At 38.1% G+C, this 24,093-nt stretch overlaps 1 protein-coding gene across 1 annotated transcript in view; it reads right to left on the reverse strand.

Annotated features, from left to right (window-relative positions):
* Window positions 1–1,847: 1,847 nt before the first annotated feature.
* LOC134756847 (uncharacterized) overlaps window positions 1,848–24,093 on the reverse strand; it is a 283,312-nt gene continuing 261,066 nt past the window's right edge. Inside the window, exon 4 of the mRNA XM_063696217.1 lies at window positions 1,848–5,327. Within this exon, the coding sequence (XP_063552287.1) occupies window positions 5,283–5,327 (45 nt within the window). The 3' untranslated portion in view covers window positions 1,848–5,282. The remainder of the gene's footprint in view (window positions 5,328–24,093) is intronic.

The raw sequence follows: 24,093 nt of genomic DNA on the forward strand, positions 1-24,093 counted from the left end.
GCTTTGTGAATGACAATGGTAAAATTTATCTAATACTTAAGGTTTTTTAATTAATGAAATTAACTCAAATAAATTTGCAGTGTGACTATCCACAGCCATTTTGAGAGCAAATTTTCTCTACGATCTCAATTAGAACAATGTTCTCATGCATCCCCTCACTCCCCAGCTCCCACCTCAGTTGGAAGCAGTACACAACTTAGCCTGGCAACTGTGGAGTGGAACTAATTCCTTCCTCTTAACGCCTGTCTCCAATTAGCTGGTGGGAAATATAAATGATTTACTTAGGACACAGCTTTTCCCATTTACTCAAGCCTATTACCATTCTCATCCAAGCATTGCTCAGCCACTAATTGTCTTGGGAACCTGTACAGCGATAAAGAGCACAAAGGTGCTAACAGTGTGACCTAAGCAAGCTATTTAACCTTCCCAAGCCTCAGTTTCCTCACTAGTTGAATGGAGATCCTTTCTGCTTCACACTCTTGTAGCGAATGAAAAACGATGCCAACAGCCCTTAATGCTGCCTGGCCCATAACAGTGTTCAGCAAATTAATCATCATCATCGAATACATAGGAAAATAGATAAGCAGATAATTACAAAACAATAAAGTAAAGAAACCATAAAGAATATGTACAAAATATAGTGAAAGCACCAAGGAGGGTTGACCCATGAATCTTCCCTTTCTAATATCCCCGGCAGTTTGCTGCTGCCAGAATCCATTCAAGTAGCTTTGTCAATAAAGAACTCACGACCTACTGGCGCAGCTCTAATTATTGCACTATTTTCCCTTAAAAATATATCTTAAAATCCTCTAAGAGTTGTCTTCCAGTGATTTTCACCTATTTGCATCCTTTCTCATCTAGTAAAAGTAAATTCATCTTCTAGAGTACACCTATTTGAAGACAATTATGTTCCCAGATAGCGTCTCATCAAAGGTCACTTGCATAGTTCATGTTTTCATTTGCCACTGAGGAAGCACAAGGGATAAGCCAGACAGGAAAGACCCCATAGAATTCAAAATCCCAGGAACTTCTCAATTCTAGTACTGACTGAATGCCAATGCCAACTAATTCCTAAAGACTGCTGGTGTGTAGGGTTGAGTGGGACTCTGAAGGATGTTCTGGAACCATATGAAAAAGTAACACAATCAACTCCAGATTTTACATGAATGTATGCGTTGGGGGGAAAAGGAGTTGTGCTGGTGGTGGGTGTACCAACTACTTATCATCTGTGTTAAACAGCCTCTCAGCTTTCCTAGGGTTTCTCTTTTTTTGTGCCTCAAGGAGCAGGCATGATATTTTGTTTATCTTCCGTCCCTCTGTACCTAGCTCTAAGGATGAATGAATAAATGGCTTTATCACATATTTTTCACACTCTACAGTACCCATCAAAACCTCATGTTCTTAAATTTCAGTAACATAAGCAATAGATATCACAAAAATGTATAAATGGCGTTTAAATAAATTTTTTGAAACACAGGATATATACATTGCATAATTATACATGACATATTTTTATTTCCTTCATAGTGACAAGATAAAATATGTCTCTGAATTAGCAAATGAGGTCCAAGTGAACTGTAAGAATAACTTTCATTTTCCTTCCTTCCCTACCTGCTTTTTTTCTGCCATCCTTCCTTCTTATTACATATTTATTGTATAATTTTAAATTACAAACTTACTATTTTATCCTTGTTACAGTGAAGAAAGTCCAAATATATATTAAAAAGAAGCCAATAAATTCCAACTTTTCTTGTGTACCCAAATAAATAATCTGGCTTCCTTTTTTATGTTTCTCTATGATCATATAAATGTATACACATATTTAAATTTTTTTCTTTCTTTTTATTCCAAAACAGGGACCACATTATACACATTACTGTGCAATCTTATCAAGATCTTACTATATTTGGGTATTTAAGCCCTTTAGATCTTTAAATAAATCATTTAAAGACTGAATAGTCCCATTGTGAACCTATGGACAGGTCAGGTTTACACCTTTGAAATTCATTTAAAATCTGATGCAGTTTTTCAGAGTAACAATACCTTAAATAGGAGTTATTTAGCTTCAGGGCTCCAGGAACAATGATAAACATCGTGTTTTCACCATCATCTATAAGGACTGTACTCCATGGAGACTAGTTACTAGAAAGAAGATAATGACAAGGGCTTCCCTGTGTGCCTAGAACTCTGCATCAACAGAGAGAAGTTAGTTAGGCCCATGACTGAGGGGCTGCATCACTCCAAATGTGAGTTACTTACTGGGAACATCACATGACAGTTGCTGATGAAAATGCAGCATGGTGACCCAGAAACAATTTTGCTCTCAAGAGATGACCACTTCCACTAGTGCTATCTTTCCACTGAAGTATTCCAGAGTTAGACATGGGATTTAGAGTTGAAAGTCTTGGGTCTGGGTCCTGGTTCCACCATTTACCAGTTATGGGGTACTGGACAAACCCATCCTTATCGTCAATAATATATATGTTCATGTTTGTGTGTGTTTGTGCATGTGTGTGTGTGTGTTGTACAGTGATAAGAAGGCACTGCTGGCACAATATGATAATAATAATTTCCCAGCATGACCAATGACCAAGAAGATCAAGTGACTGGATGCAAGGAAAAGTGTTTTATAAAATGTGAAATGCAATTCCAAATTACAGAAAGAGATCCCGCTCAAACTTTTCATCCTACAGATCTCATTAAACATGTTAGACAACTTTTATTTTAAATCAGAACCAATCACAAAATATATTGCAATAATTTTTTAAGCAGTTCTGTCAAAGGGACTGAAATGCAAAGTCTGCTTTTATGGTGGGGCATTACATACCCATTCTACAGTCGGCAAAATGAAGTCTCAGGCAGCTGACATGACTAGGATGTATTTGGGTAGAGGCTAGGCAACAAAGCTTCAAATTCCTGATCAAGGACATTGCCAGCATTTACTCACATGATATCATCCTACTTCAAATGTCAAGAGATGCAGAGAAGACCAAAAAAAGCAAACCTCAAGCAAGTTTATAGGAAGGTTATAGAAACATGCTTCAAGTTTTGTGCTTTTTTTAAAATAAGAACTCAATAGTAGTTGTTTCCTTACTAGCTGTTTCACAGACCAAGAAGATCTCTTCCTCTGATACCTTACAGTCTAAGGAAAAACCAGCCTATGGTCCACAACCATCATTAGCCATTCTGTATTGTTTACAATTCCAGGAATATTTTCTCCTTGGAAGCAGAGGCCAAGTTGTCCAGGCTGCACAGAAATAAGTGGTACTTGAATTCTCAGCTCAAGCTTTTATCATAACTTAAAATATTTACTTATTATTCTATAAGGATTTTGACATATCACACTGTGAGAAAGGGATATGTAATTCTTTGACCATAAATACTTATTTTATGATGCCTTCATTTAATCCTAGAATAAATTTTAAATTCTCAAACTATTCCATGTTCCATGGTCAAACACATCCAACGCCACATCAATAATTGTGAAACTTTTTTTCCCAATTGTATTACATAGATCTCTACCTTCTTGTACAGCATGTATTTTACATGACATAACCAATGCTTGTAAACTTGGAGTCATAATTATGCACACATTTGTTACTCAATTATGCTTTCAAAGATTATACTGATGTATAAGGCTACTCATTTCTATACCAAATTGATTTAGACAGCTAGTGTTTTTTTAATAATTTCTCGAAAATTTTGTCTCCTTGTCAGCTGTCTCTTCTCTTGTTGCTATCAATACCTACCTGATTCAAGTAGCAATGTCTTTGTTTCATAGTTTAAGAAACCAGTTGTGTTAGTTTTCCATGCTGCATAACAAATTACCACAAACTGAGTGGCTAATAATAATACACATTTATAAATTCACAGTTTCTGTGGGTCAGGAGTGTGTGCATAGCTTGGCCAGGTGCTTTGCAAGGCTGAAATAGAAGTGTCAGAAAGGGCTGGGTTCTCCTCTGGTGACTCATCAGGGGAAGTGTTTACTTCTTAGTTTACAGGTTGTTGGAAGAATTCATGGCCTGTGTCTGTAGAACTCATGGTAGCTGGCTTCTTCAAAGTCAGTAGGAAGGAGAGCAAGACTCTCAAGCAAATCTTCTAGTATGAGGGTGTCTTACACAACATCATCAGAGGAATAATATCCTGTCGTCTTTGCCATATTCTATTGGTTAGAAGCAATCACAGATCCTGCCCACACTCAAGGGAAAGGATTATGAACACCAGGCTATAAAGACCAGGAGGTGAGGATCATAGGGGCTACTTTAAAATCTTTGAGCCATAGAGATTAAATACCCCTAATCTGAAAATCTGACATCCAAAATGCCCTAAAATACAAAAGACTTCTGGTGCCAATCATTTCAGAGAAGGGAGATTCAACCTGTGTCAGTTAATCAACCTGCTTAGTATGAAATGCAAAGTTAGAACAATAGACCCAAAACAGGAGACCAAAGGGCCTTTCGTGAGTTAGTTACAGTGATTTTTATGACTGCCATTTTAATTACTTTCTGCGTTTGGCCATGTTCTGAATAGTCCAGGTATTTAATATGTGATTTTTAGATATATGGATGAAATCTCAAGCCAGAGGTCACTACTTTCAAGAAATAATATTGCTGCCTCATATTTTTTTCTTCTATAGATGCGTTGTGAAAATACTGATCAACTCTCTGTCATTTCTACATGAGACGAGTTTGTTATTCAGTGGATTGAGTGAATCTCTGGCTAATGTTCAGTTACTAAAGAATGCCTACTCATGGCAGTAGGCCAGGACAAGGCACTTGGCTATGGTGAAATTCCAATGACAACAGGCAAAATAAAAGCGGAAGTTTCCCTTCTTTACTCACTCCAAAAAGCAAAAATCCTATCCTCTTATCATATCCTCTTAGGTATTTGACTGCCTATGGAAAATTTTGATACTGGTGATTAAAAAAAATTCTTGTAAAAGTTTTGTGTAGGAAATACTTGAAAAATCCTAGACAAACTTGAGAAAAATTGATATTTCCTTCACTGTGGCCACCAGTCTGGAACTTGTTTAAGTTAGTTTCCTCCTCCAGGCATGAGAAGTTCAGCTCCTTATCCCTCCTTTGGTACACGAGGCAGAGGTCATAGGTAAAGTATTTAGTGTGCATAACAATTTTACACCACAATTGCTATCAGACTTTACACTCTTTGGAGCAGTTATCTGGCGAACAAGAAATATATGCAGCAAGTGGAATGAACTTTGGAATCCATTCAAAGAAAATGAAATGCTTGTCACTTCTGTCAGCATTTGTTACATTTCGGAATTATCTGTTGGATGATGAAATAATCTCTCCCTCTTTTAGACGGCACTGGGAAAAAAGACAACAGGGTGAGTTTATTCTATGACCAAACCCTATCTGAAAAACAATGTCTCAGATTTAAATTACAGTTGAAACTTCCTTCCCTAGTCACGGTATTTAATTAGTTTGCGCTTGTTTCAACTATGTAAAATTTAACTTCTCAGTGCAAATTCAAAATAATAGAAAAGTTATTAGTACAAGAATCTTCAAGCTGTAATTAGAATAGTAAAGTTACGTCCAATGTCATCCCACCTGTAAATAAAGACTGGTTTATTCTTTTTTACATAAATTACTGAATGTTGCACATAAGTTAGAGTGGCAGAATAATTATTTGAGATATTAACTAACTTTTTTCCATTTGACCCAAAAGATATGAGGGTCATCATTAACCCCAAGTGAGAGATTAGCAGACCAGACCAGGGCACAAAAATGTTGAATTACTGAATTCTAAATTCAAATGCTGAAATTCAGGTAAAAGATAAAACATTTAACAGTAGATGAGATCTAGCATACATTTTTTTTCCCACATGTACTCTTCTCCCGACTACTTCCACATGATGAGAATCTTCTATAAAAGTTAGGTAAGTAGAATGCGGAGAAAATTCAAGATAGACAGACATGTCTGGAAACTATATGCCCTTCCCATCCACCAGAAAGTCATACATCGGTGAAATGGGCAGCATGTACCCTTACTTTAAGTTTTACGTTTGGGAATCTCAGAAAAGAAAATAGATTATCTACTATGGCTTAGAGGAAGGGGACATCAGTCTTCACAGAAAAGTCCTCCAAGCCACCCAGTGGCACTGTGAAAATGGTGGCATTACATACGTATTAGGCACTAATGAGCAAGAGACTTCAAACACACATCCACACCCTCAACTCTGGTTTCCTATGGCTGGAGAGAAGCATCTAAAATATCCTATGGGTTACAGATACACTCAGAGGATCAGAAAAAGAGAAAATGGTGGCCTGTCTACCAGAAGGCTCTTTGCTCACACTCATAAATTCTGGACAGTTCCCACCAGGAAGCTGCTGGATATGGCTGCTCCTTAGCAGTGATAGCAACAAGAGGCAGAGAAATTCTAGGTAGACAGGGGTAGGTCCCTGGTGAAGCCCCACCCTCAAGCCAAAAAGCCTGAGGCCACAGCCCAAAGTGAGAACTTATATCCCTGTTTTCCTGCTTGAATATCGCCTTTTCCTAAACCACCCATGGTCCTGCCCCACCCCACATCCTGTGCCTATAAAGACCCCAGACTCAGCTGGTGGAGAGAAGCAGCTCGACATCTGGACTATGGCTGGATGTTGTAAAGAAGCGGATTGACTTCAGAGGGACATCTTGATGAGACAACTTTGGAGAACAATCTGGCTGGAGATGGCTGGACTTCAGGGGAAGATTTCCTACCCTCCATCCCCTTTTCAGCTCCCCTCCCCACTGACAGCCACTTCATCGACCATAAAATCCCCTGCATTTACCATCCTTCAATTCATTCATGAGACCTCATTTTTCCTGGATGCTGGACAAGAGCTCAGGAGCCAGGAGGACAGATACAAAAGGCTGCCACGCTGGCCCTCCGCCCTCACTGGCAGAGGGCAGCCACCCCATGCAACAAGGCAAACAGCCCACTAAGCTGTTAATACTTAAGCCATTCACAGACAGCAGTGCTGAAAGAGCACTATACACACCCTCTGAGATTTCGTGGGTTGCAGTCACCCCAATCTGGATGCTGCTGCAGGGCCCACACAGAGTTTACTCCTGCCAGCACTGAAGTGGCCAAGTGGTTCCAGTGCTTGTGCACTCCAGTTCCCACCTCGTTCGCTTGTGTGTTCCCTCCCACAAGGAGTTGAGAGTGGCAGGCTAAGTAAACAGGCACCCTTGTTGCAAGTCCCGGAAAGAGGTCAGGGAAATATCCTGCTTCAGCAGGCAGGTAGTAGCAAGAGTCTAGAGGCCTGGCAGCAGGTCCAAGATGCTGCTTCTCTGTCTACCCCAAGTTGCCACGTGAGCGCTGAAGACAACTGGGATGAGTTAACACCTTGGCTGGGAGGCCAGATTAGATCCAAGCACCTTTTCCTTGCTCTTTGCAGTGGTATCTACACAAGCTCCCCAGAGAATGAGGGTACATAAACAACAAAGAAACTATCCTGGACCCAAGTCATTAATTTAGATTCAGTTCACCTGGAATGAACTAAAGTAACTTTCTGCATTAGGACTAATGGGGTGAAAGTGAGGAGTGGAGTATGAACAGAAAATAACTTGAATACCAAAAGGAAAAAAGGCCCCCTTTTGCACACCTCAGAGTGTGACTGTGATATTTACACTCGCCACATAGGTATTTAGATAAAATTCTAAATTCTAAAATATAAATCGTTAACAAATTCTTTAAAGTATTCAACAAAATTATGTTTCTTCAGGGATGATGAAATTTGACAAGCCAGGTAAAGAGTCTTAATATCTCCCCATTAAAACCATCCTTCTGTTATATTTTTGTTGAGATCATGTGTCCCTGTGTCTATTTTTTGTTTTATAATTGTTACATTTGAACAATTTTGTCCTATGTTTGCTCTAAAATATTCACAGAATAAATAAAGTACTAGTACAGAATCAGATATGTCACATGCACCTCCAAACATCCTACTCCTTCAAGTTTTAGTATGTGTTGCATATATCACATACACCAAAAACGTGCGGAATAACTCCATGCACACACAATTTGAAAGGGAATATTTCTCCCGCTCTGAGGTAGGATTGCCTGAGCTTTAAACTGCTTTGAAGAATAAACTGTTCAGATTCCTGTGTTTTGTTCAATCATAGCAATGAGTGCAATAAACATCTGTACCCTAAATGGTCAGAAAACTGCAAACAACTTCAGTCCAATTTTTTAAAAAGATGCTATGCCTGTCAAAAGTAATACTTAGCAGGACTGCATGGGATCCTCTGGAGGAAAAAATAAAATAAAAGAAACTTGTCTTACTGCATCACATTAGGTTTGTCAAAGGAAAGATGTGCTTCGAAAATCTAATTAAAAGCAAGCCTTGTGTGGCAGGTCATCTTCCTCAGCCACGCCTACGTATGTTTTTGTGTCTGTGTGTGTGGCTTTTAAATTAATATCATGTCAATTAGTCCAGGAGAGTAAAATGTAAAATTTTACATTTTTAGTGTAAAAATGAACAAGGAACCCCTAAAATGAAATATGTCCAGTCTTACTTCACAGAAGCCCTTTAGTAACTATACCCAAATTTATTTTTTTTTAAAAAAAATATTCTTTCTCTTTTTTCTTTTTTTTGAGACTGGGTCTCACTATATATTGCCCAGGCTGGTCTCAAACTCCTGGTCCCAAGTAATCCCATCTTGGCCTCCCAAAGTACTGGTATTACAGATGTGAGCCTCTGCACCCAGCCTAATTTTAAGTATACATTATAAAAATCCCCAAATCCTTAAAAGATTATTTTTTCCTCCAAATCAGAGGACACTGTTGTTAGTGGTGGTTGTGGCACTTTATTTTTGCTATTAAAAATACAAACAAATCTGTGAGACAAATGTGTCTACTAATAGATTAGCACCTCATGATAAACCTTTTCAATGTAAAAAATTTAAGACTATTTATTAAAAGTAGTTTCAGTTTCACAGCAAAATTAAGAGAAAGGTACAGAGATTTCCCATATACTTTCTAACACAACACATGCATAGCCTTCCCTGTATCACCCCCACCAGAATGGTACATCTGTTATAACTGATTAACCTACATTGACACATCATAATTACCCAAAGTCCATAGTTTACACTAGTGTTCACTCTTGGTGTGTGCATTCTACGGGTTTGGACAAATGTATAATGAATCCACCATTATGGTATAATTTAGAGTATTTTCACTGCCCTAAAAATCTGTGCTCCACCAATTCATGCCTCCCTTTCTGCTAACCCCTAACAACCTCTGACCTTTTTACTGTCTCCACTGTTTTGCCCTTTCACAACCTCATACAGTTGGAATCATACAGTATGTAGCCTTTCCAAATTTGTTTCTTTCACTTAGTAATATACAGTTAAGTTTCTTCCATGTCTTTGATAGCTCATTCCTCTTCAGTGCAAAATACTATTTCATTGGGTATATTCATTTATTTATCCATTCACCCACTGAAAGACATTTTGGTTGCTTCCAAGTTTTGGCAATTATGAATAAAGCTAATATAAACATCTGTATGTAGGTTTTTATGTAGGCATAAGTTTTCAAATCCTTTGGATAAATACCAAGGAATGTGATTATTGGGAAGTATGGTAAGAATATGTTCACTTTTGTAAGAAACTGCCAAACTGTCTTCCAAAGTAGGTCTGGCTGTACCATTTCACATTCCCAGCAATGGATGAGAGTTCCTGTTCTTCCACATTCTCATCAGCATTTCATGATGTCAGCGTTTGGATTTTGACCATTCTAATAGATGTGTAGTGGTATCTCACTGTTGTTTTAATTTGCATCCCCCTAGTGATATACCATGTATAGCATATTTTTATATGCTTATTTGCCAACTGTATATTTTCTTTGGTGAGGTATCTGTTAAGGTCTTTGGCCCATTTTTGAACTGGATTGTTTATTGTTGAGTTTTAAGTTCTGTATATTTTAGATAATAACCCTTTTTCAGATGTCTTCGCAAATACTTTCTCCCAGTCTGTGGTTTGCCTTTTCGTTATCTTGATATTATCTTTTACAAAGCAGAAGTTTTTAGTTATAGTGAAGTCTTGATTATCAATTATTTCATGAATCATGCCTTTGGTGTTCTATATAAAACATCATCACTATACCCAATGTCATCTAGGTTTTCTCCCGTGTTATCTTCTAAGAATTTTTTAGTTTTGTGTTTCTGTTTAGGTCCATAATCCATTTTGAATTAATTTTTGTGAAGGGTGTAAGGTCTATGCCCAGATTTAATTTTTTGCATGTGGACATCCAGTTGTTCCAGCACCATCTGTTGAAAGACTGTCTTTACTTCATTGTGTTGCATTTGCTCCTTTATCAAAGATCAGTTGGGGAGGACACTTTTGGCAGCAAGAGAAAGTCTGATTACCTGGCAGGCAGTAACATATAGGAATCAATGGCTTTAGAATCATCTAGGTCTAGTTTTGAACCCAGTAACACCTTATTACTAGCTATATGATCATTACAGCCAGATATTTAAGCTGGTTCAGCTTCAGTTTCCTTACTTGTAAATGAGAGTCCATGGCTCCTGCTTCAGGGTTTAGAGGCAGCATATAGTGCAGTATAGCAATCAGGAGTATGGACTGTGGAATCAGGCTGCCCGAATTGTAACCCGCATTCTACTACTTATAAAGCATGTAACCTTGATAAGGTGGTTAATCAGTCCGTGCCTCAGTTTTCTCATAAGATTATTTCTGATATGATCTGAAATGTCTGCCATTATGTCACATTCGTAACTTAGTGTCTGATAAATAATAAATGTGTGCTGCTGCTGTGTTCATCACTATTATTATCACCACCTGCCACTCTGCAGTTCAACCATTTATCTCTCACTTTGCCTTACAGGCCAGCATCAGGCATAAAGTATTACTGTGGGAGCATTTCTCCTTATATAAACAGAGCCACAAGACATGTTGTGAGAGCCTCCACTCTTTTTTAAGCTATGGTCTTTATATTCTGGAGAATAAAATTTTTGAGTCTTTGTTTTCCCTTCTTAAACTGTATAGACAACAGGATTCTTTTTAAAAATCAATATGTAATTCATAGAAGTCATCCTTCAAAGTGTATACAATTAAGTAGTTTTTAGTGTATTGTGTAATCATGACCACTATCTAATTCTTTTTTTTTTTTTATACTTTAAGTTTTAGAGTACATGTGCACAATGTGCAGGTTTGTTACATATGTATACATGTGCCATGCTGGTGCGCTGCACCCACTAACTCGTCATCTAGCATTACGTATATCTCCCAATGCTATCCCTCCCCCCTCCCCCCACCACGCAACAGTCCCCAGAGTGTGATGTTCCCCTTCCTGTGTCCATGTGTTCTCATTGTTCAATTCCCACCTATGAGTGAGAATATGCGGTGTTTGGTTTTTTGTTCTTGCAATAGTTTACTGAGAATGATGATTTCCAATTTCATCCATGTCCCTACAAAGGACATGAACTCATCATTTTTTATGGCTGCATAGTATTCCATGGTGTATATGTGCCACATTTTCTTAATCCAGTCTATCATTGTTGGACATTTGGGTGGGTTCCAAGTCTTTGCTATTGTGAATAATGCAGCAATAAACATACGTGTGCATGTGTCTTTATAGCAGCATGATTTATAGTCCTTTGGGTATATACCCAGTAATGGGATGGCTGGGTCAAATGGTATTTCTAGTTCTAGATCCCTGAGGAATCGCCACACTGACTTCCACAATGGTTGAACTAGTTTACAGTCCCACCAACAGTGTAAAAGTGTTCCTGTTTCTCCACATCCTCTCCAGCACCTGTTGTTTCCTGACTTTTTAATGATTGCCATTCTAACTGGTGTGAGATGGTACCTCATTGTGGTTTTGATTTGCATTTCTCTGATGGCCAGTGATGGTGAGCATTTTTTCATGTGTTTTTTGGCTGCATAAATGTCTTCTTTTGAGAAGTGTCTGTTCATATCCTTCGCCCACTTTTTGATGGGGTTGTTTGTTTTTTTCTTGTAAATTTGTTTGAGTTCATTGCAGATTCTGGATATTAGCCCTTTGTCAGATGAGTAGGTTGCGAAAATTTTCTCCCATTTTGTAGGTTGCCTGTTCATTCTGATGGTAGTTTCTTTTGCCGTGCAGAAGCTCTTTAGTTTAATTAGATCCCATTTGTCAATTTTGGCTTTTGTTGCCGTTGCTTTTGGTGTTTTAGACATGAAGTCCTTGCCCATGCCTATGCCTATGCCTTGCCCATGCCTATGGTAAAGCCTAGGTTTTCTTCTAGGGTTTTTATGGTTTTAGGTCTAACATTTAAGTCTTTAATCCATCTTGAATTGATTTTTGTATAAGGTGTAAGGAAGGGATCCAGTTTCAGCTTTCTCCATATGGCTAGCCAGTTTTCCCAGCACCATTTATTAAATAGGGAATTCTTTCCCCGTTGCTTGTTTTTCTCAGGTTTGTCAAAGATCAGATAGTTGTAGATATGCGGCATTATTTCTGAGGGCTCTGTTCTGTTCCATTGATCTATATCTCTGTTTTGGTACCAGTACCATGCTGTTTTGGTTACTGTTGTCTTGTAGTATAGTTTGAAGTCAGGTAGTGTGATGCCTCCAGCTTTGTTCTTTTGACTTAGGATTGACTTGGTGATGCAGGCTCTTTTTTGGTTCCATATGAACTTTAAAGTAGTTTTTTTCCAATTCTGTGAAGAAAGTCATTGGTAGCTTGATGGGGATGGCATTGAATCTGTAAATTACCTTGGGCAGTATTGCCATTTTCACGATATTGATTCTTCCTACCCATGAGCATGGAATGTTCTTCCATTTGTTTGTATCCTCTTTTATTTCCTTGAGCAGTGGTTTGTAGTTCTCCTTGAAGAGGTCCTTCACATCCCTTGTAAGTTGGATTCCTAGGTATTTTATTCTCTTTGAAGCAATTGTGAATGGGAGTTCACTCGTGATTTGGCTCTCTGTTTGTCTGTTGTTGGTGTATAAAAATGCTCGTGATTTTTGTACATTGATTTTGTATCCTGAGACTTTGCTGAAGTTGCTTATCAGCTTAAGGAGATTTTGGGCTGAGACAATGGGGTTTTCTAGATATACAATCATGTCGTCTGCAAACAGGGATAATTTGACTTCCCCTTTTCGTAATTGAATACCCTTTATTTCCTTCTCCTGCCTAATCGCCCTGGCCAGAACTTCCAACACTATGTTGAATAGGAGTGGTGAGAGAGGGCATCCCTGTCTTGTGCCAGTTTTCAAAGGGAATGCTTCCAGTTTTTGCCCATTCAGTATGATATTGGCTGTGGGTTTGTCATAGATAGCTCTTATTATTTTGAAATACATCCCATCAATACCTAATTTATTGAGAGTTTTTAGCATGAAGGGTTGTTGAATGTTGTCAAAGGCCTTTTCTGCATCCGTTGAGATAATCATGTGGTTTTTGTCTTTGGTTCTGTTTATATGCTGGATTACATTTATTGATTTGTGTATATTGAACCAGCCTTGCATCCCAGGGATGAAGCCCACTTGATCATGGTGGATAAGCTTTTTGATGTGCTGCTGGATTCGGTTTGCCAGTATTTTATTGAGGATTTTTGCATCAATGTTCATCAAGGATATGGATCTAAAATTCTCTTTTTTGGTTGTGCCCCTGCCTGGCTTTGGTATCAGGATGATGCTGGCCTCATAAAATGAGTTAGGGAGGATTCCCTCTTTTTCTATTGATTGGAATAGTTTCAGAAGGAATGGTACCAGTTCTTCCTCGCACCTCTGGTAGAATTCGGCTGTGAATCCATCTGGTCCTGGACTCTTTTTGGTTGGTAAGCTATTGATTATTGCCACAATTTCAGTTCCTGTTATCGGTCTATTCAGAGATTCAACTTCTTCCTGGTTTAGTCTTGGGAGAGTGTATGTGTCGAGGAATGTATCCATTTCTTCTAGATTTTCTAGTTTATTTGCGTAGATGTGTTTGTAGTATTCTCTGATGGTAGTTTGTATTTCTGTGGGATCACTGTTCATATCCCCTTTATCATTTTTCATGGCATCTATTTGATTCTTCCCTCTTTTTTTCTTTATTAGTCTTGCTAGCGGTTTATCAATTTTGTTGATCTATTCAAAAAACCAGCTCCTGGATTCACTGATTTTTTGAAGATTTTTTTGTGTCTCTATTTCCTTCAGTTCTGCTCTGATTTTAGTTATTTCTTGCCTTCTGCTAGCTTTTGAATGTGTTTGCTCTTGCTTTTCTAGTTCTTTTAATTGTGATGTTAGGGTGTCAATTTTGGATCTTTCCTTCTTTCTCTTGTGGGCATTTAGTGCTATAAATTTCCCTCTACACACTGCTTTGAATGTGTCCCAGAGATTCTGGTATGTTGTGTCTTTGTTCTCGTTGGTTTCAAAGAACATCTTTATTTCTGCCTTCATTTCGTTATGTACCCAGTAGTCATTCAGGAGCAGATTGTTCAGTTTCCATGTAGTTGAGCGGTTTTGAGTGAGATTCTTAATCCTGAGTTCTAGTTTGATTGCACTGTGGTCTGAGAGATAGTTTGTTATAATTTCTGTTCTTTTACATTTGCTGAGGAGAGCTTTACTTCCAACTATGTGGTCAATTTTGGAATAGGCGTGGTGTGGTGCTGAAAAAAATGTATATTCTGTTGATTTGGGGTGGAGAGTTCTGTAGATGTCTATTAGGTCTGCTTGGTGCAGAGCTGAGTTCAATTCCTGGGTATCCTTGTTGACTTTCTGTCTCATTGATCTGTCTAATTTTGACAGTGGGGTGTTAAAGTCTCCCATTATTAATGTGTGGGAGTCTAAGTCTCTTTGTAGGTCACTCAGGACTTGCTTTATGAATCTGGGTGCTCCTGTATTGGGGGCATATACATTTAGGATAGTTAGCTCTTCTTGTTGAATTGATCCCTTTACCATTATGTGATGGCCTTCTTTGTCTCTTTTGATCTTTGTTGGTTTAAAGTCTGTTTTATCAGAGACTAGGATTGCAACCCCTGCCTTTTTTTGTTTTCTATTTGCTTGGTAGATCTTCCTCCATCCTTTTATTTTGTGCCTATGTGTGTCTCTGCATGTGAGATGGGTTTCCTGAATACAGCACACTGATAGGTCTTGACTCTTTATCCAATGTGCCAGTCTGTGTCTTTTAATTGGAGCATTTAGTCCATTTATATTTAAAGTTAATATTGTTATGTGTGAATTTGATCCTGTCATTATGATGTTAGCTGGTGATTTTGCTCGTTAGTTGATGCAGTTTCTTCCTAGTCTCGATGGTCTTTACATTTTGGCATGATTTTGCAGCGGCTGGTACCGGTTGTTCCTTTCCATGTTTAGTGCTTCCTTCAGGAGCTCTTTTAGGGCAGGCCTGGTGGTGACAAAATCTCTCAGCATTTGCTTGTCTGTAAAGTATTTTATTTCTCCTTCACTTATGAAGCTTAGTTTGGCTGGATATGAAATTCTGGGTTGAAAATTCTTTTCTTTAAGAATGTTGAATATTGGCCCCCACTCTCTTCTGGCTTGTAGAGTTTCTGCCGAGAGATCTGCTGTTAGTCTGATGGGCTTCCCTTTGAGGGTAACCCACCTTTCTCTTTTCATTTTTTTCTTCATTTCAACTTTGGTGAATCTGACAATTATGTGTCTTGGAGTTGCTCTTCTCGAGGAGTATCTTTGTGGTGTTCTCTGTATTTCCTGAATCTGAATGTTGGCCTGCCTTGCTAGATTGGGGAAGTTCTCCTGGATAATATCCTGCAGAGTGTTTTCCAACTTGGTTCCATTCTCCCCATCACTTTCAGGTACACCAATCAGACGTAGATTTGGTCTTTTCACATAGTCCCATATTTCTTGGAGGCTTGGCTCATTTCTTTTTATGCTTTTTTCTCTAAACTTCCCTTCTCGCTTCATTTCATTCATTTCATCTTCCATCGCTGATACCCTTTCTTCCAGTTGATCGCATCAGCTCCTGAGGCTTCTGCATTCTTCACGTAGTTCTCGAGCCTTGGTTTTCAGCTCCATCAGTTCCTTTAAGCACTTGTCTGTATTGGTTATTCTAGTTATACATTCTTCTAAATTTTTTCAAAGTTTTCAACGTCTTTGCCTTTGGTTTGAATGTCCTCCTGCAGCTCGGAGTAATTTGATCGTCTGAAGCCTTCTTCTCTCAGCTCGTCAAAGTCATTCTCCATCCAGCTTTGTTCCGTTGCTGGTGAGGAACTGCGTTCCTTTGGAGGATGCGAGGTGCTCTGCTTTTTAGAGTTTCCAGTTTTTCTGCTCTGTTTTTTCCCCATCTTTGTGGTTTTATCTACTTTTGGTCTTTGATGATGGTGATGTACACATGGGTTTTTGGTGTGGATGTCCTTTCTGTTTGTTAGTTTTCATTCTAACAGACAGGACCCTCAGCTGCAGGTCTGTTGGAGTACCTGGCCTTGTGAGGTGTCAGTCTGCCCCTGCTGGGGGGTGCCTCCCAGTTAGGCTGCTCAGGGGTCAGGGGTCAGGGACCCACTTGAGGAGGCAGTCTGCCGGTTCTCAGATCTCCAGTTGCATGCTGGGAGAACCACTGCTCTCTTCAAAGCTGTCAGACAGGGACATTTAAGTCTGCAGAGGTTACTGCTGTCTTTTTGTTTGTCTGTGCCCTGCCCCCAGAGGTGGAGCCTACAGAGGCAGGCAGGCCTCCTTGAACTGTGGTGGCCTCCACCCAGTTCGAGCTTCCCAGCTGCTTTGTTTACCTAAGCAAGCCTGGGCAATGTCGGGCGCCCCTCCCCCAGCCTCGCTGCCGCCTTGCAGTTTGATCTCAGACTGCTGTGCTAGCAATCAGCGAGACTCCATGGGTGTAGGACCCTCCAAGCCATGTGCAGGATATAATCTCCTGGTGTGCCGTTTTTTAAGCCAGTCGGAAAAGCGCAGTATTCAGGTGGGAGTGACCAGATTTTCCAGGTGCCATCTGTCACCCCTTTCTTTGACTAGGAAAGGGAACTCCCTGACCCCTTGCGCTTCCCAAGTGAGGCAATGCCTCACCCTGCTTCGGCTGGCGCACGGTGTGCTGCACCCACTGACCTGCACCCACTGTCTGGCACTCCCTAGTGAGATGAACCCAGTACCTCAGATGGAAATGCAGAAATCACCCTTCTTCTGCGTCACTCATGCTGGGAGCTGTAGATTGGAGCTGTTCCTATTCGGCCATCTTGGCTCCTCCTCCCGACCACTATCTAATTCTAAAACATTTTCATCACCCACCAAAAATTTTAAAGCCACTGGCAAGTGAATTTTGTTTTCATTGTGAACACTTGGGTGATTTTATTCAATTATTGTTTCACCTACTATATCACTGTGGCAGAGACTGTTAGCTGCTCACTCCAGTACCCATTCTCCCTTCTTCCTTAAGCTAGCTGTATGGCTGCCCAGATTCCCCTGCACCTAGGCATGGGTATGTAACCAAATCCTTGCCAGTGAGATATAAAAAGAAAGTGAGTGACAGCAACCAGAAGATCTCTTACGAGCCAGCTAATATGCACCTTTCCTCCCTTTGTCCTTTCCTCTTTCTCACTGGCTGGAATATAGGTGTAATGACTGGAGCTCTGGTGCCATTTTCGATCACCAAGTATCCTTGCGAATGGAAGGCGTGGATGACTTAGAAGGAAAGTAGAATAAGCTGTGTCCCTTAGCACCTTTGATCATACTGGTCCTGAAATTTCTATCTCTGGAAAGTTTCTTTTACATAAGGAAAAAACAAATGTCTATTTTTACACCACTGTCTGGGGAAGTTTCAGGCACATACAATGGACTTAATATTAAATGTTGCAATGTTTTAGCCATATTTCCATCAGTGTCACGCATTATTAATTGCCAGGAAGTTAAGGTACATAAAAAACTAAGGCGAATTTCTTCTACTATTAATAACAATTATACCAGATTGGTGTCCAGCACAGAACACCACAGTTTTCAACAACTTACTTAGCTTCCTATACACATTCTCCACACATGCATTCATTCATTCTTTGGGGCATATGTAATACATAAAGATGAATAGTCCCCATAGAAACTTGGTACACTAGCCAGCACTGGTAACTGGTCCTACATTCAAACCAATTTACTAAATTGTACTTTCTAAATGGAGTCAGGAAACCATCTAAACATACATATGTCAATGCTCAAATCCATTAAAAGGCAATTGAGGGTGCAAAGCAATAGCCCTATGTGGGAATATAATTGCAAACTATAATAATGTCTACCTGAAATTTTCTGTGCTCATCAGCTCCTTTGAACCTGCTTCATATGTAACTGAGTTAAGACTTCTTTAATAAAATCAAGCGCTGTTTCTGAAGATTTTCCTATTAACAGGATGAGATATCCTGAATTAATGATACTGTAATCTTAGTACTTTGCCATTATCCCAGTGAGCTGACCTAAAAACAAAAACATCCCAACAGTTAGAATTAAAATGTTAACATTCTGAACTCCTAGAAAGTATAGACTACTTAACTCATTTTTATATCCCCTGTTAGTACCTATACTATGGTGCTGAGTACAGTTGATGCTCAGTAAATGGTTGTTAAGTTGAATTCCTGTATTCTTTAAATTGCATCATTTTAACAACTTAAGTAACAGATCTTTGTGACCCTGGAAAAACTGCTTTTCATTTCTTCTTCCATTACGAGAGGGAAATGTTACCCTCTCTCTAAGATTAATGAAGATATGTATTCAAAGTGCTTAAGGCAGCACGTGATACAGAAGAGGGTAATAAATGACAGTTACTATCATGATAGTCAATAACTATAATTATTATTATTGTTACCAATGTTGTTATTAATATAGTTATTATCACTATAGCATCAATAAATGATATATACTCTCATTACTATTGTTCACATTTTAATAATTATTACTATTGTTGTTACTATGTTATTATTTTTACGCTGCTTAAGATTCTGTTCCATGGGCTGGAAAAACAAAGTACTGTCAAACACATTACTTGCTTAAAAATATGCTAGGGCAAATGATCTATATGTATAAAATGATAAGTAAAGTTGCAAAATAGGAGGGTTTCAGTCTCCAGCAGCATGCTACAACAAATTGACAACATTCTTGAAACAAGACCACAGACTTATTTCCTAGTCTGAATTTTTTAATTACCTTGTGTCCAACTGCACCTCTAGCCAAACCTTTGTTTGCCTTTTTTTTTTTTTTTTGCATTCTCTCTTCTTAGCCCCTTTCCTAAATCCTACCCTCTGAAATCTCAATATACCTTCTTCTTTTTCCAGACTTGGACTAAAATTCCCTTCTTGGTCTTCCATCTCTGAAGATTAAGAGCCTGGTACTAGACTGCCCCTCAGCCTGAGTCAAGAATTCTCCATATCTGTGTAGAGTCTTCCAGGCAGCCTGAGGAGGCATGCCATGGGCTGGTTCCATGAGCAAAGATAGTGAGACCCATAGGACTTTGGCGAGACAAGCCCACCCTGAGGACCAGAATGAGAGCTGGCTTCCTGGAGCAGGTAGGACTTGGATTGAGTTAAGAAAGGGAAGTCTAGAGAGTAGGGAAGGAAGACATTCCAGGCAGAAGAAATCCTGTGAGCAAAGCACTGAACTGATAATATGATATGAAACAAAAAGTGGTCTCAGCAAGTTGAAGCTAAGAAGTTCTAAATGGATATTGTCAGAAGCAAGATTAGAGTTAAGTAGGAATCAGACTAAGGTGTTTTGATGTTAAATTGTGTTTCAGGAATACGACATTCCAAAAGCACATAATTAGCTTTGACATACAGGTATCCACTGTGTAAAGAGCAATGTGCTATTAATCATTACCAATATTATGTTGATAAATGCACAGTGTATGCAGAATGGATGGGCAGCCAGTTGGTGTTTGTGGAGAACTGGGAAGGAAGGTGAGTCTACTAGGAAGAACTCTAAGAATTTAAAGTTTCCATTAAATATCAAATTTGAAACACAATATCTTAGGGTTCAAGATCATCCAGAACATGTTTATTTTAAAGGTCAAGAAGACAAGGTTTAAAGAGTTCTTTGACTTGCCTAAAGTCTCACAGCCAGTTGGAAATGAAGCTTCAACCCAGCAACACAACCCCTCCTCAGGTTTTAAGCTCTATAAATGACACCTTGATATCAAATCCCACATTTTCAATGTTTGTGTTAAAATTTAATTATAGATACAGATATTTTCTCTTAGCAAAAGAAATATTTATATGTTTAAACAATATAGATCTTTAATTCTTTTAATATTCATTTTCTTCCTTGTCAACATCAAGTTGAAATTGAACTTAATAACACACACAAGAAACTAAATTGTTCTCCTTTCCCAAACTTTCCACTGGGTAATAACGCTACCATTTTTTAAATTTAACAAAATTACGACATTGTTCTCTTACTTAAAAATTACCATTAACAACCAGGGAAAACAGGATACAAATTTTAAAATGAACATTTAGAAATTGCATCACTTAATAATATTATTCTTTAAATAATGTCTTGTTAGTGTTTTACTTCAGTTGGTCAGCCTGATTACAATCTTAGTTTAAAGATGCAAATTTCTACCTACTCTGAAATAGCACTAACTCTAAAAACTAAAAAGAAAGTCATGTCTATCCATATTAGAAAATTTTAAAATTCTAGGAAAGGGTGTGCTGCATCAAAAGGACATTTTGTCACTGCTCACAGCCTGAAGTATCCTCTCATACTTTCCTAAATTTAGGTATCACATATCTGACTTTTGATCATATGATTCCAGAAGGCTGTCTGACCACTCCAGTTCTACTCAGCACCCCTCTGTGCAGACCTCTGATGCCAAATGACCTTGTTCAACCACTAGAAGAATCCCCAACCACTCCTTTTCAGCTGCCTTCAACTACTGATGGATGGTGCCTCCATACATGACTAAGTCATACATGGTCTATTTAGGATAGGCATTTAAACTCAACGCATGGGTTGATAGCTTCAGCATTACCTTACAAACAACTAAGGGACTCCTTGGGAAGATAGTTGCCTTTCCATAAGGTGAATTTGCTCTTTATATTAAGAACATTTAGTACAGGGAAGCAATAAACTATTCTTTGGTGCCTCAAGTGGTTTTCTGAGGTATAATTTAAGTCTTATGTTTATGCTTATTAAGACAGTTCCGAAGTTAAGCAGCAAATATCCATCTCCTTACATTTATAACTATACTAAAGATATGTGATATTCATTCGTTTCAGAGTGTTCTAGTTTGTTTAACATTAACTCTAAGCGGTGACTATCTCAGGAATTTGAATACTAACCTGAAGAAAAAAAGTTGGAGCTCATGCCTAGCAAGAAATTCTGTAATACCGAAATTTCACCATTATTGACAAAGTTCTCTTTCGGAAGGGCCTCACAATATGAAACGTGAAAATGCCCCCCAAAAGAGTAATAAAATTCACACATGTTATTTATGTATTTCTAACTAAATGTTAACATTTTTTAAACCGAATTTTACTCTATATTTGAGAGGTTGTTTGAGCCTAAAAATCTGTCTCATTAGTGTTGGGGCTTTTAATGCTTCACATTTTATTACTTCCAATGTCTTTTAGATAATTAATCTTGGTATCTATTTGTTGTTTGGAATAAATGGCAGAATCCTACCAAATGCAGGACATCTCATAAATAAAAGATAGGGGCTGTGTAAGCTGTAAGGAAATTAGAACTTGATAAAGAAAAAAGAATTATTTTTCCCTTAAAGGATAATGGTTTTCGTTAATTCCAAAGGTCAAGTATAAAAAAATAGTCCCTCTCCTTCAGTACTGAGATTCATCATCCTGACATTATTTACTAGAGGCACAGTTCATGAACTCATAGGAGGCCCCATGATGTTGGGTTCTGCTGTCATACTTTTGACTATTGCTTAATTATATTGTGAGGCAAAAATATATTAAATCTTGGGCACCGAGCTTTGTCACTTTATGTTTCAGTGATTTTCCAGTTCAACCACTGCTAATAAAAACAGTTACCATTTATTTTGTTCTATTTGCCAGATATTATCCCAAGTTTTTATTATACATGCATTATAAAATATCTCAGTCATTAAAGCACACTGAAATAATGAAGCAAATATGTGTGCAACCACTAGCTATTTAAACAAATAGAAACATTTTATATTATCTTTTTTAAAAAATCAGTAACATATTATAGATAGGGCTAAAGTGTACTATGCATAGCATCCCAACCCAATTATCTGTCCTCCTCCGCCTAAAGAGGTTAGCGAACATCCCAAAGTTGAAGCATATTTTTCACACCTCTGTCTTTATATACATTTTCTCTAAATGAAATCTAATAAAGATTTATGTAACATTAAAATGGCAACAAATGATACCATGTTGTAAAATAGTATCCCTTCCCCCTGAATATTTTATTTTTGAAATCTATTTTAATACATGTAGATCTGTTATTTATTTATATAGTGTTTATTGTATAAATAAGCAATACGTTATTCTCCCATTTACCTTCTGATGGATAGTAATGATTTTCTTTCATTTTTAGGCTATAACATTCAATACTTAATTGAATGTAAGTGTAAGGGCTTCTCTAAGGTAGATTTTTAAAGTGAAATTGCTGGGATTTAGGACATGAATATATTCAACCTTATTGACATTTCCAAGTTGCTCTTTAAAGTGGTTAAACCAATTTATGCTCCCACCAGCAGTATAGGAGTGCTTCTCATAACCTTACTTTCTCACTGACAACTGCCTTCGTTGGTCCTTTCAATTTGTTGCCCATCTGATGGGTACGAAATGCTATTTCTGTTATTTTAATTTGTAAATCCCTTATGATGAGTAAGGCTGAGAACCTCTTTCATGTGTATTAGCCATCCACGTCTCCGTCTAATGATTCATTTTTTTCTATTGGGCTGTTCATCTTTTTAAGAATGATCTCTAGGAGTTCTTTTTTTATATATACTTTAAGTTCTGGGGTACATGTGTAGAACGTGCAGGTTTGTTACATAGGTATACACGTGCCATGGTTGTTTGCTGCACCCATCAAGCCATCATCTACATTATTTCTCCTAATGCTATCCCTCCCCAGCCCCCCACCCCCTGACAAGCCCCCCGTGTTTGATGTTCTCCTCCCTGTGACCATGTGTTCTCGTTGTTCAGCTCCCACTTATGAGTAAGAACATGCTGTCTTTGGTTTTCTCTTCTTGTGTTAGTTAGGTGTGAATGATGGTTTCCACATCTACAACCATCTGATCTTTGGCAAACCTGGCAAAAACAAGAAATGGGGAAAGGATTCCCTATTTAATAAATGGTGTTGGGAAAATTGGCTAGCCATATGCAGAAAGCTGAAACTGGATCCCTTCCTTACACCTTACACAAAAATTAACTCAAGATGGATTAAAGACTTAAATGTAAGACCTAAAACCATAAAAACCCTAGAAGAAAACCTAGGTAATACCATTCAGGACATAGGCATGGGCAAAGACTTCATGACTAAAACACCAAAAGCAATGGCAACAAAAGCCAAAATAGACAAATGGGATCTGATTAAACTGAAGAGCTTCTGCACAGCAAAAGAAACTATCATCATAGTGAAGAGGCAACCTACAGAATGGGAGAAAATTTTTGCAATCTGACCATCTGACAAAGGGCTAATATCCAAAATCTAGGAGTTCTTCATATATTACATATTTTTTTGCCAGTTATGTACATTGCAAAGAATACCTTCCAGCTTGTGTCTTGTCCTTTTACCTTGTTTATGGAATGTTAAAGCATATTAAATTTCTACGCCATTAAAATGATAATATAATTTAAAGTATAATATTTTATTTTACAGGTTGTGCTTTTTATGTCCTAGTTAAGTAAATTCTTATACAAGTTCATTTTTAAGTTTTAAGGTCATGCTTTTCACATTTAAACTTTTAATGTGTCTGAAATTTGTTTTTATGTAACCATTTATTACATCCTTTACCAATTATTTCTAACAGCACATCTGTGATATACCAAGTTCTTTTTTATATGTGTCTATTTATAGGTTCTTTAGTTATCTATGTTGTTCTATTTGTTTATCTACGTTCTAATATCACAGTGTTTTAATTCTTATAGCTTTGTAACAAATAGAGCAACACTCATCCTTTTCTTCTTCAAAATCATTCTGGTTATACTAGATATGTGGATTAAT

Source organism: Gorilla gorilla, chromosome 13 (assembly GCF_029281585.2).
Source record: "Gorilla gorilla gorilla isolate KB3781 chromosome 13, NHGRI_mGorGor1-v2.1_pri, whole genome shotgun sequence".
Taxonomy (NCBI): domain Eukaryota; kingdom Metazoa; phylum Chordata; class Mammalia; order Primates; family Hominidae; genus Gorilla; species Gorilla gorilla.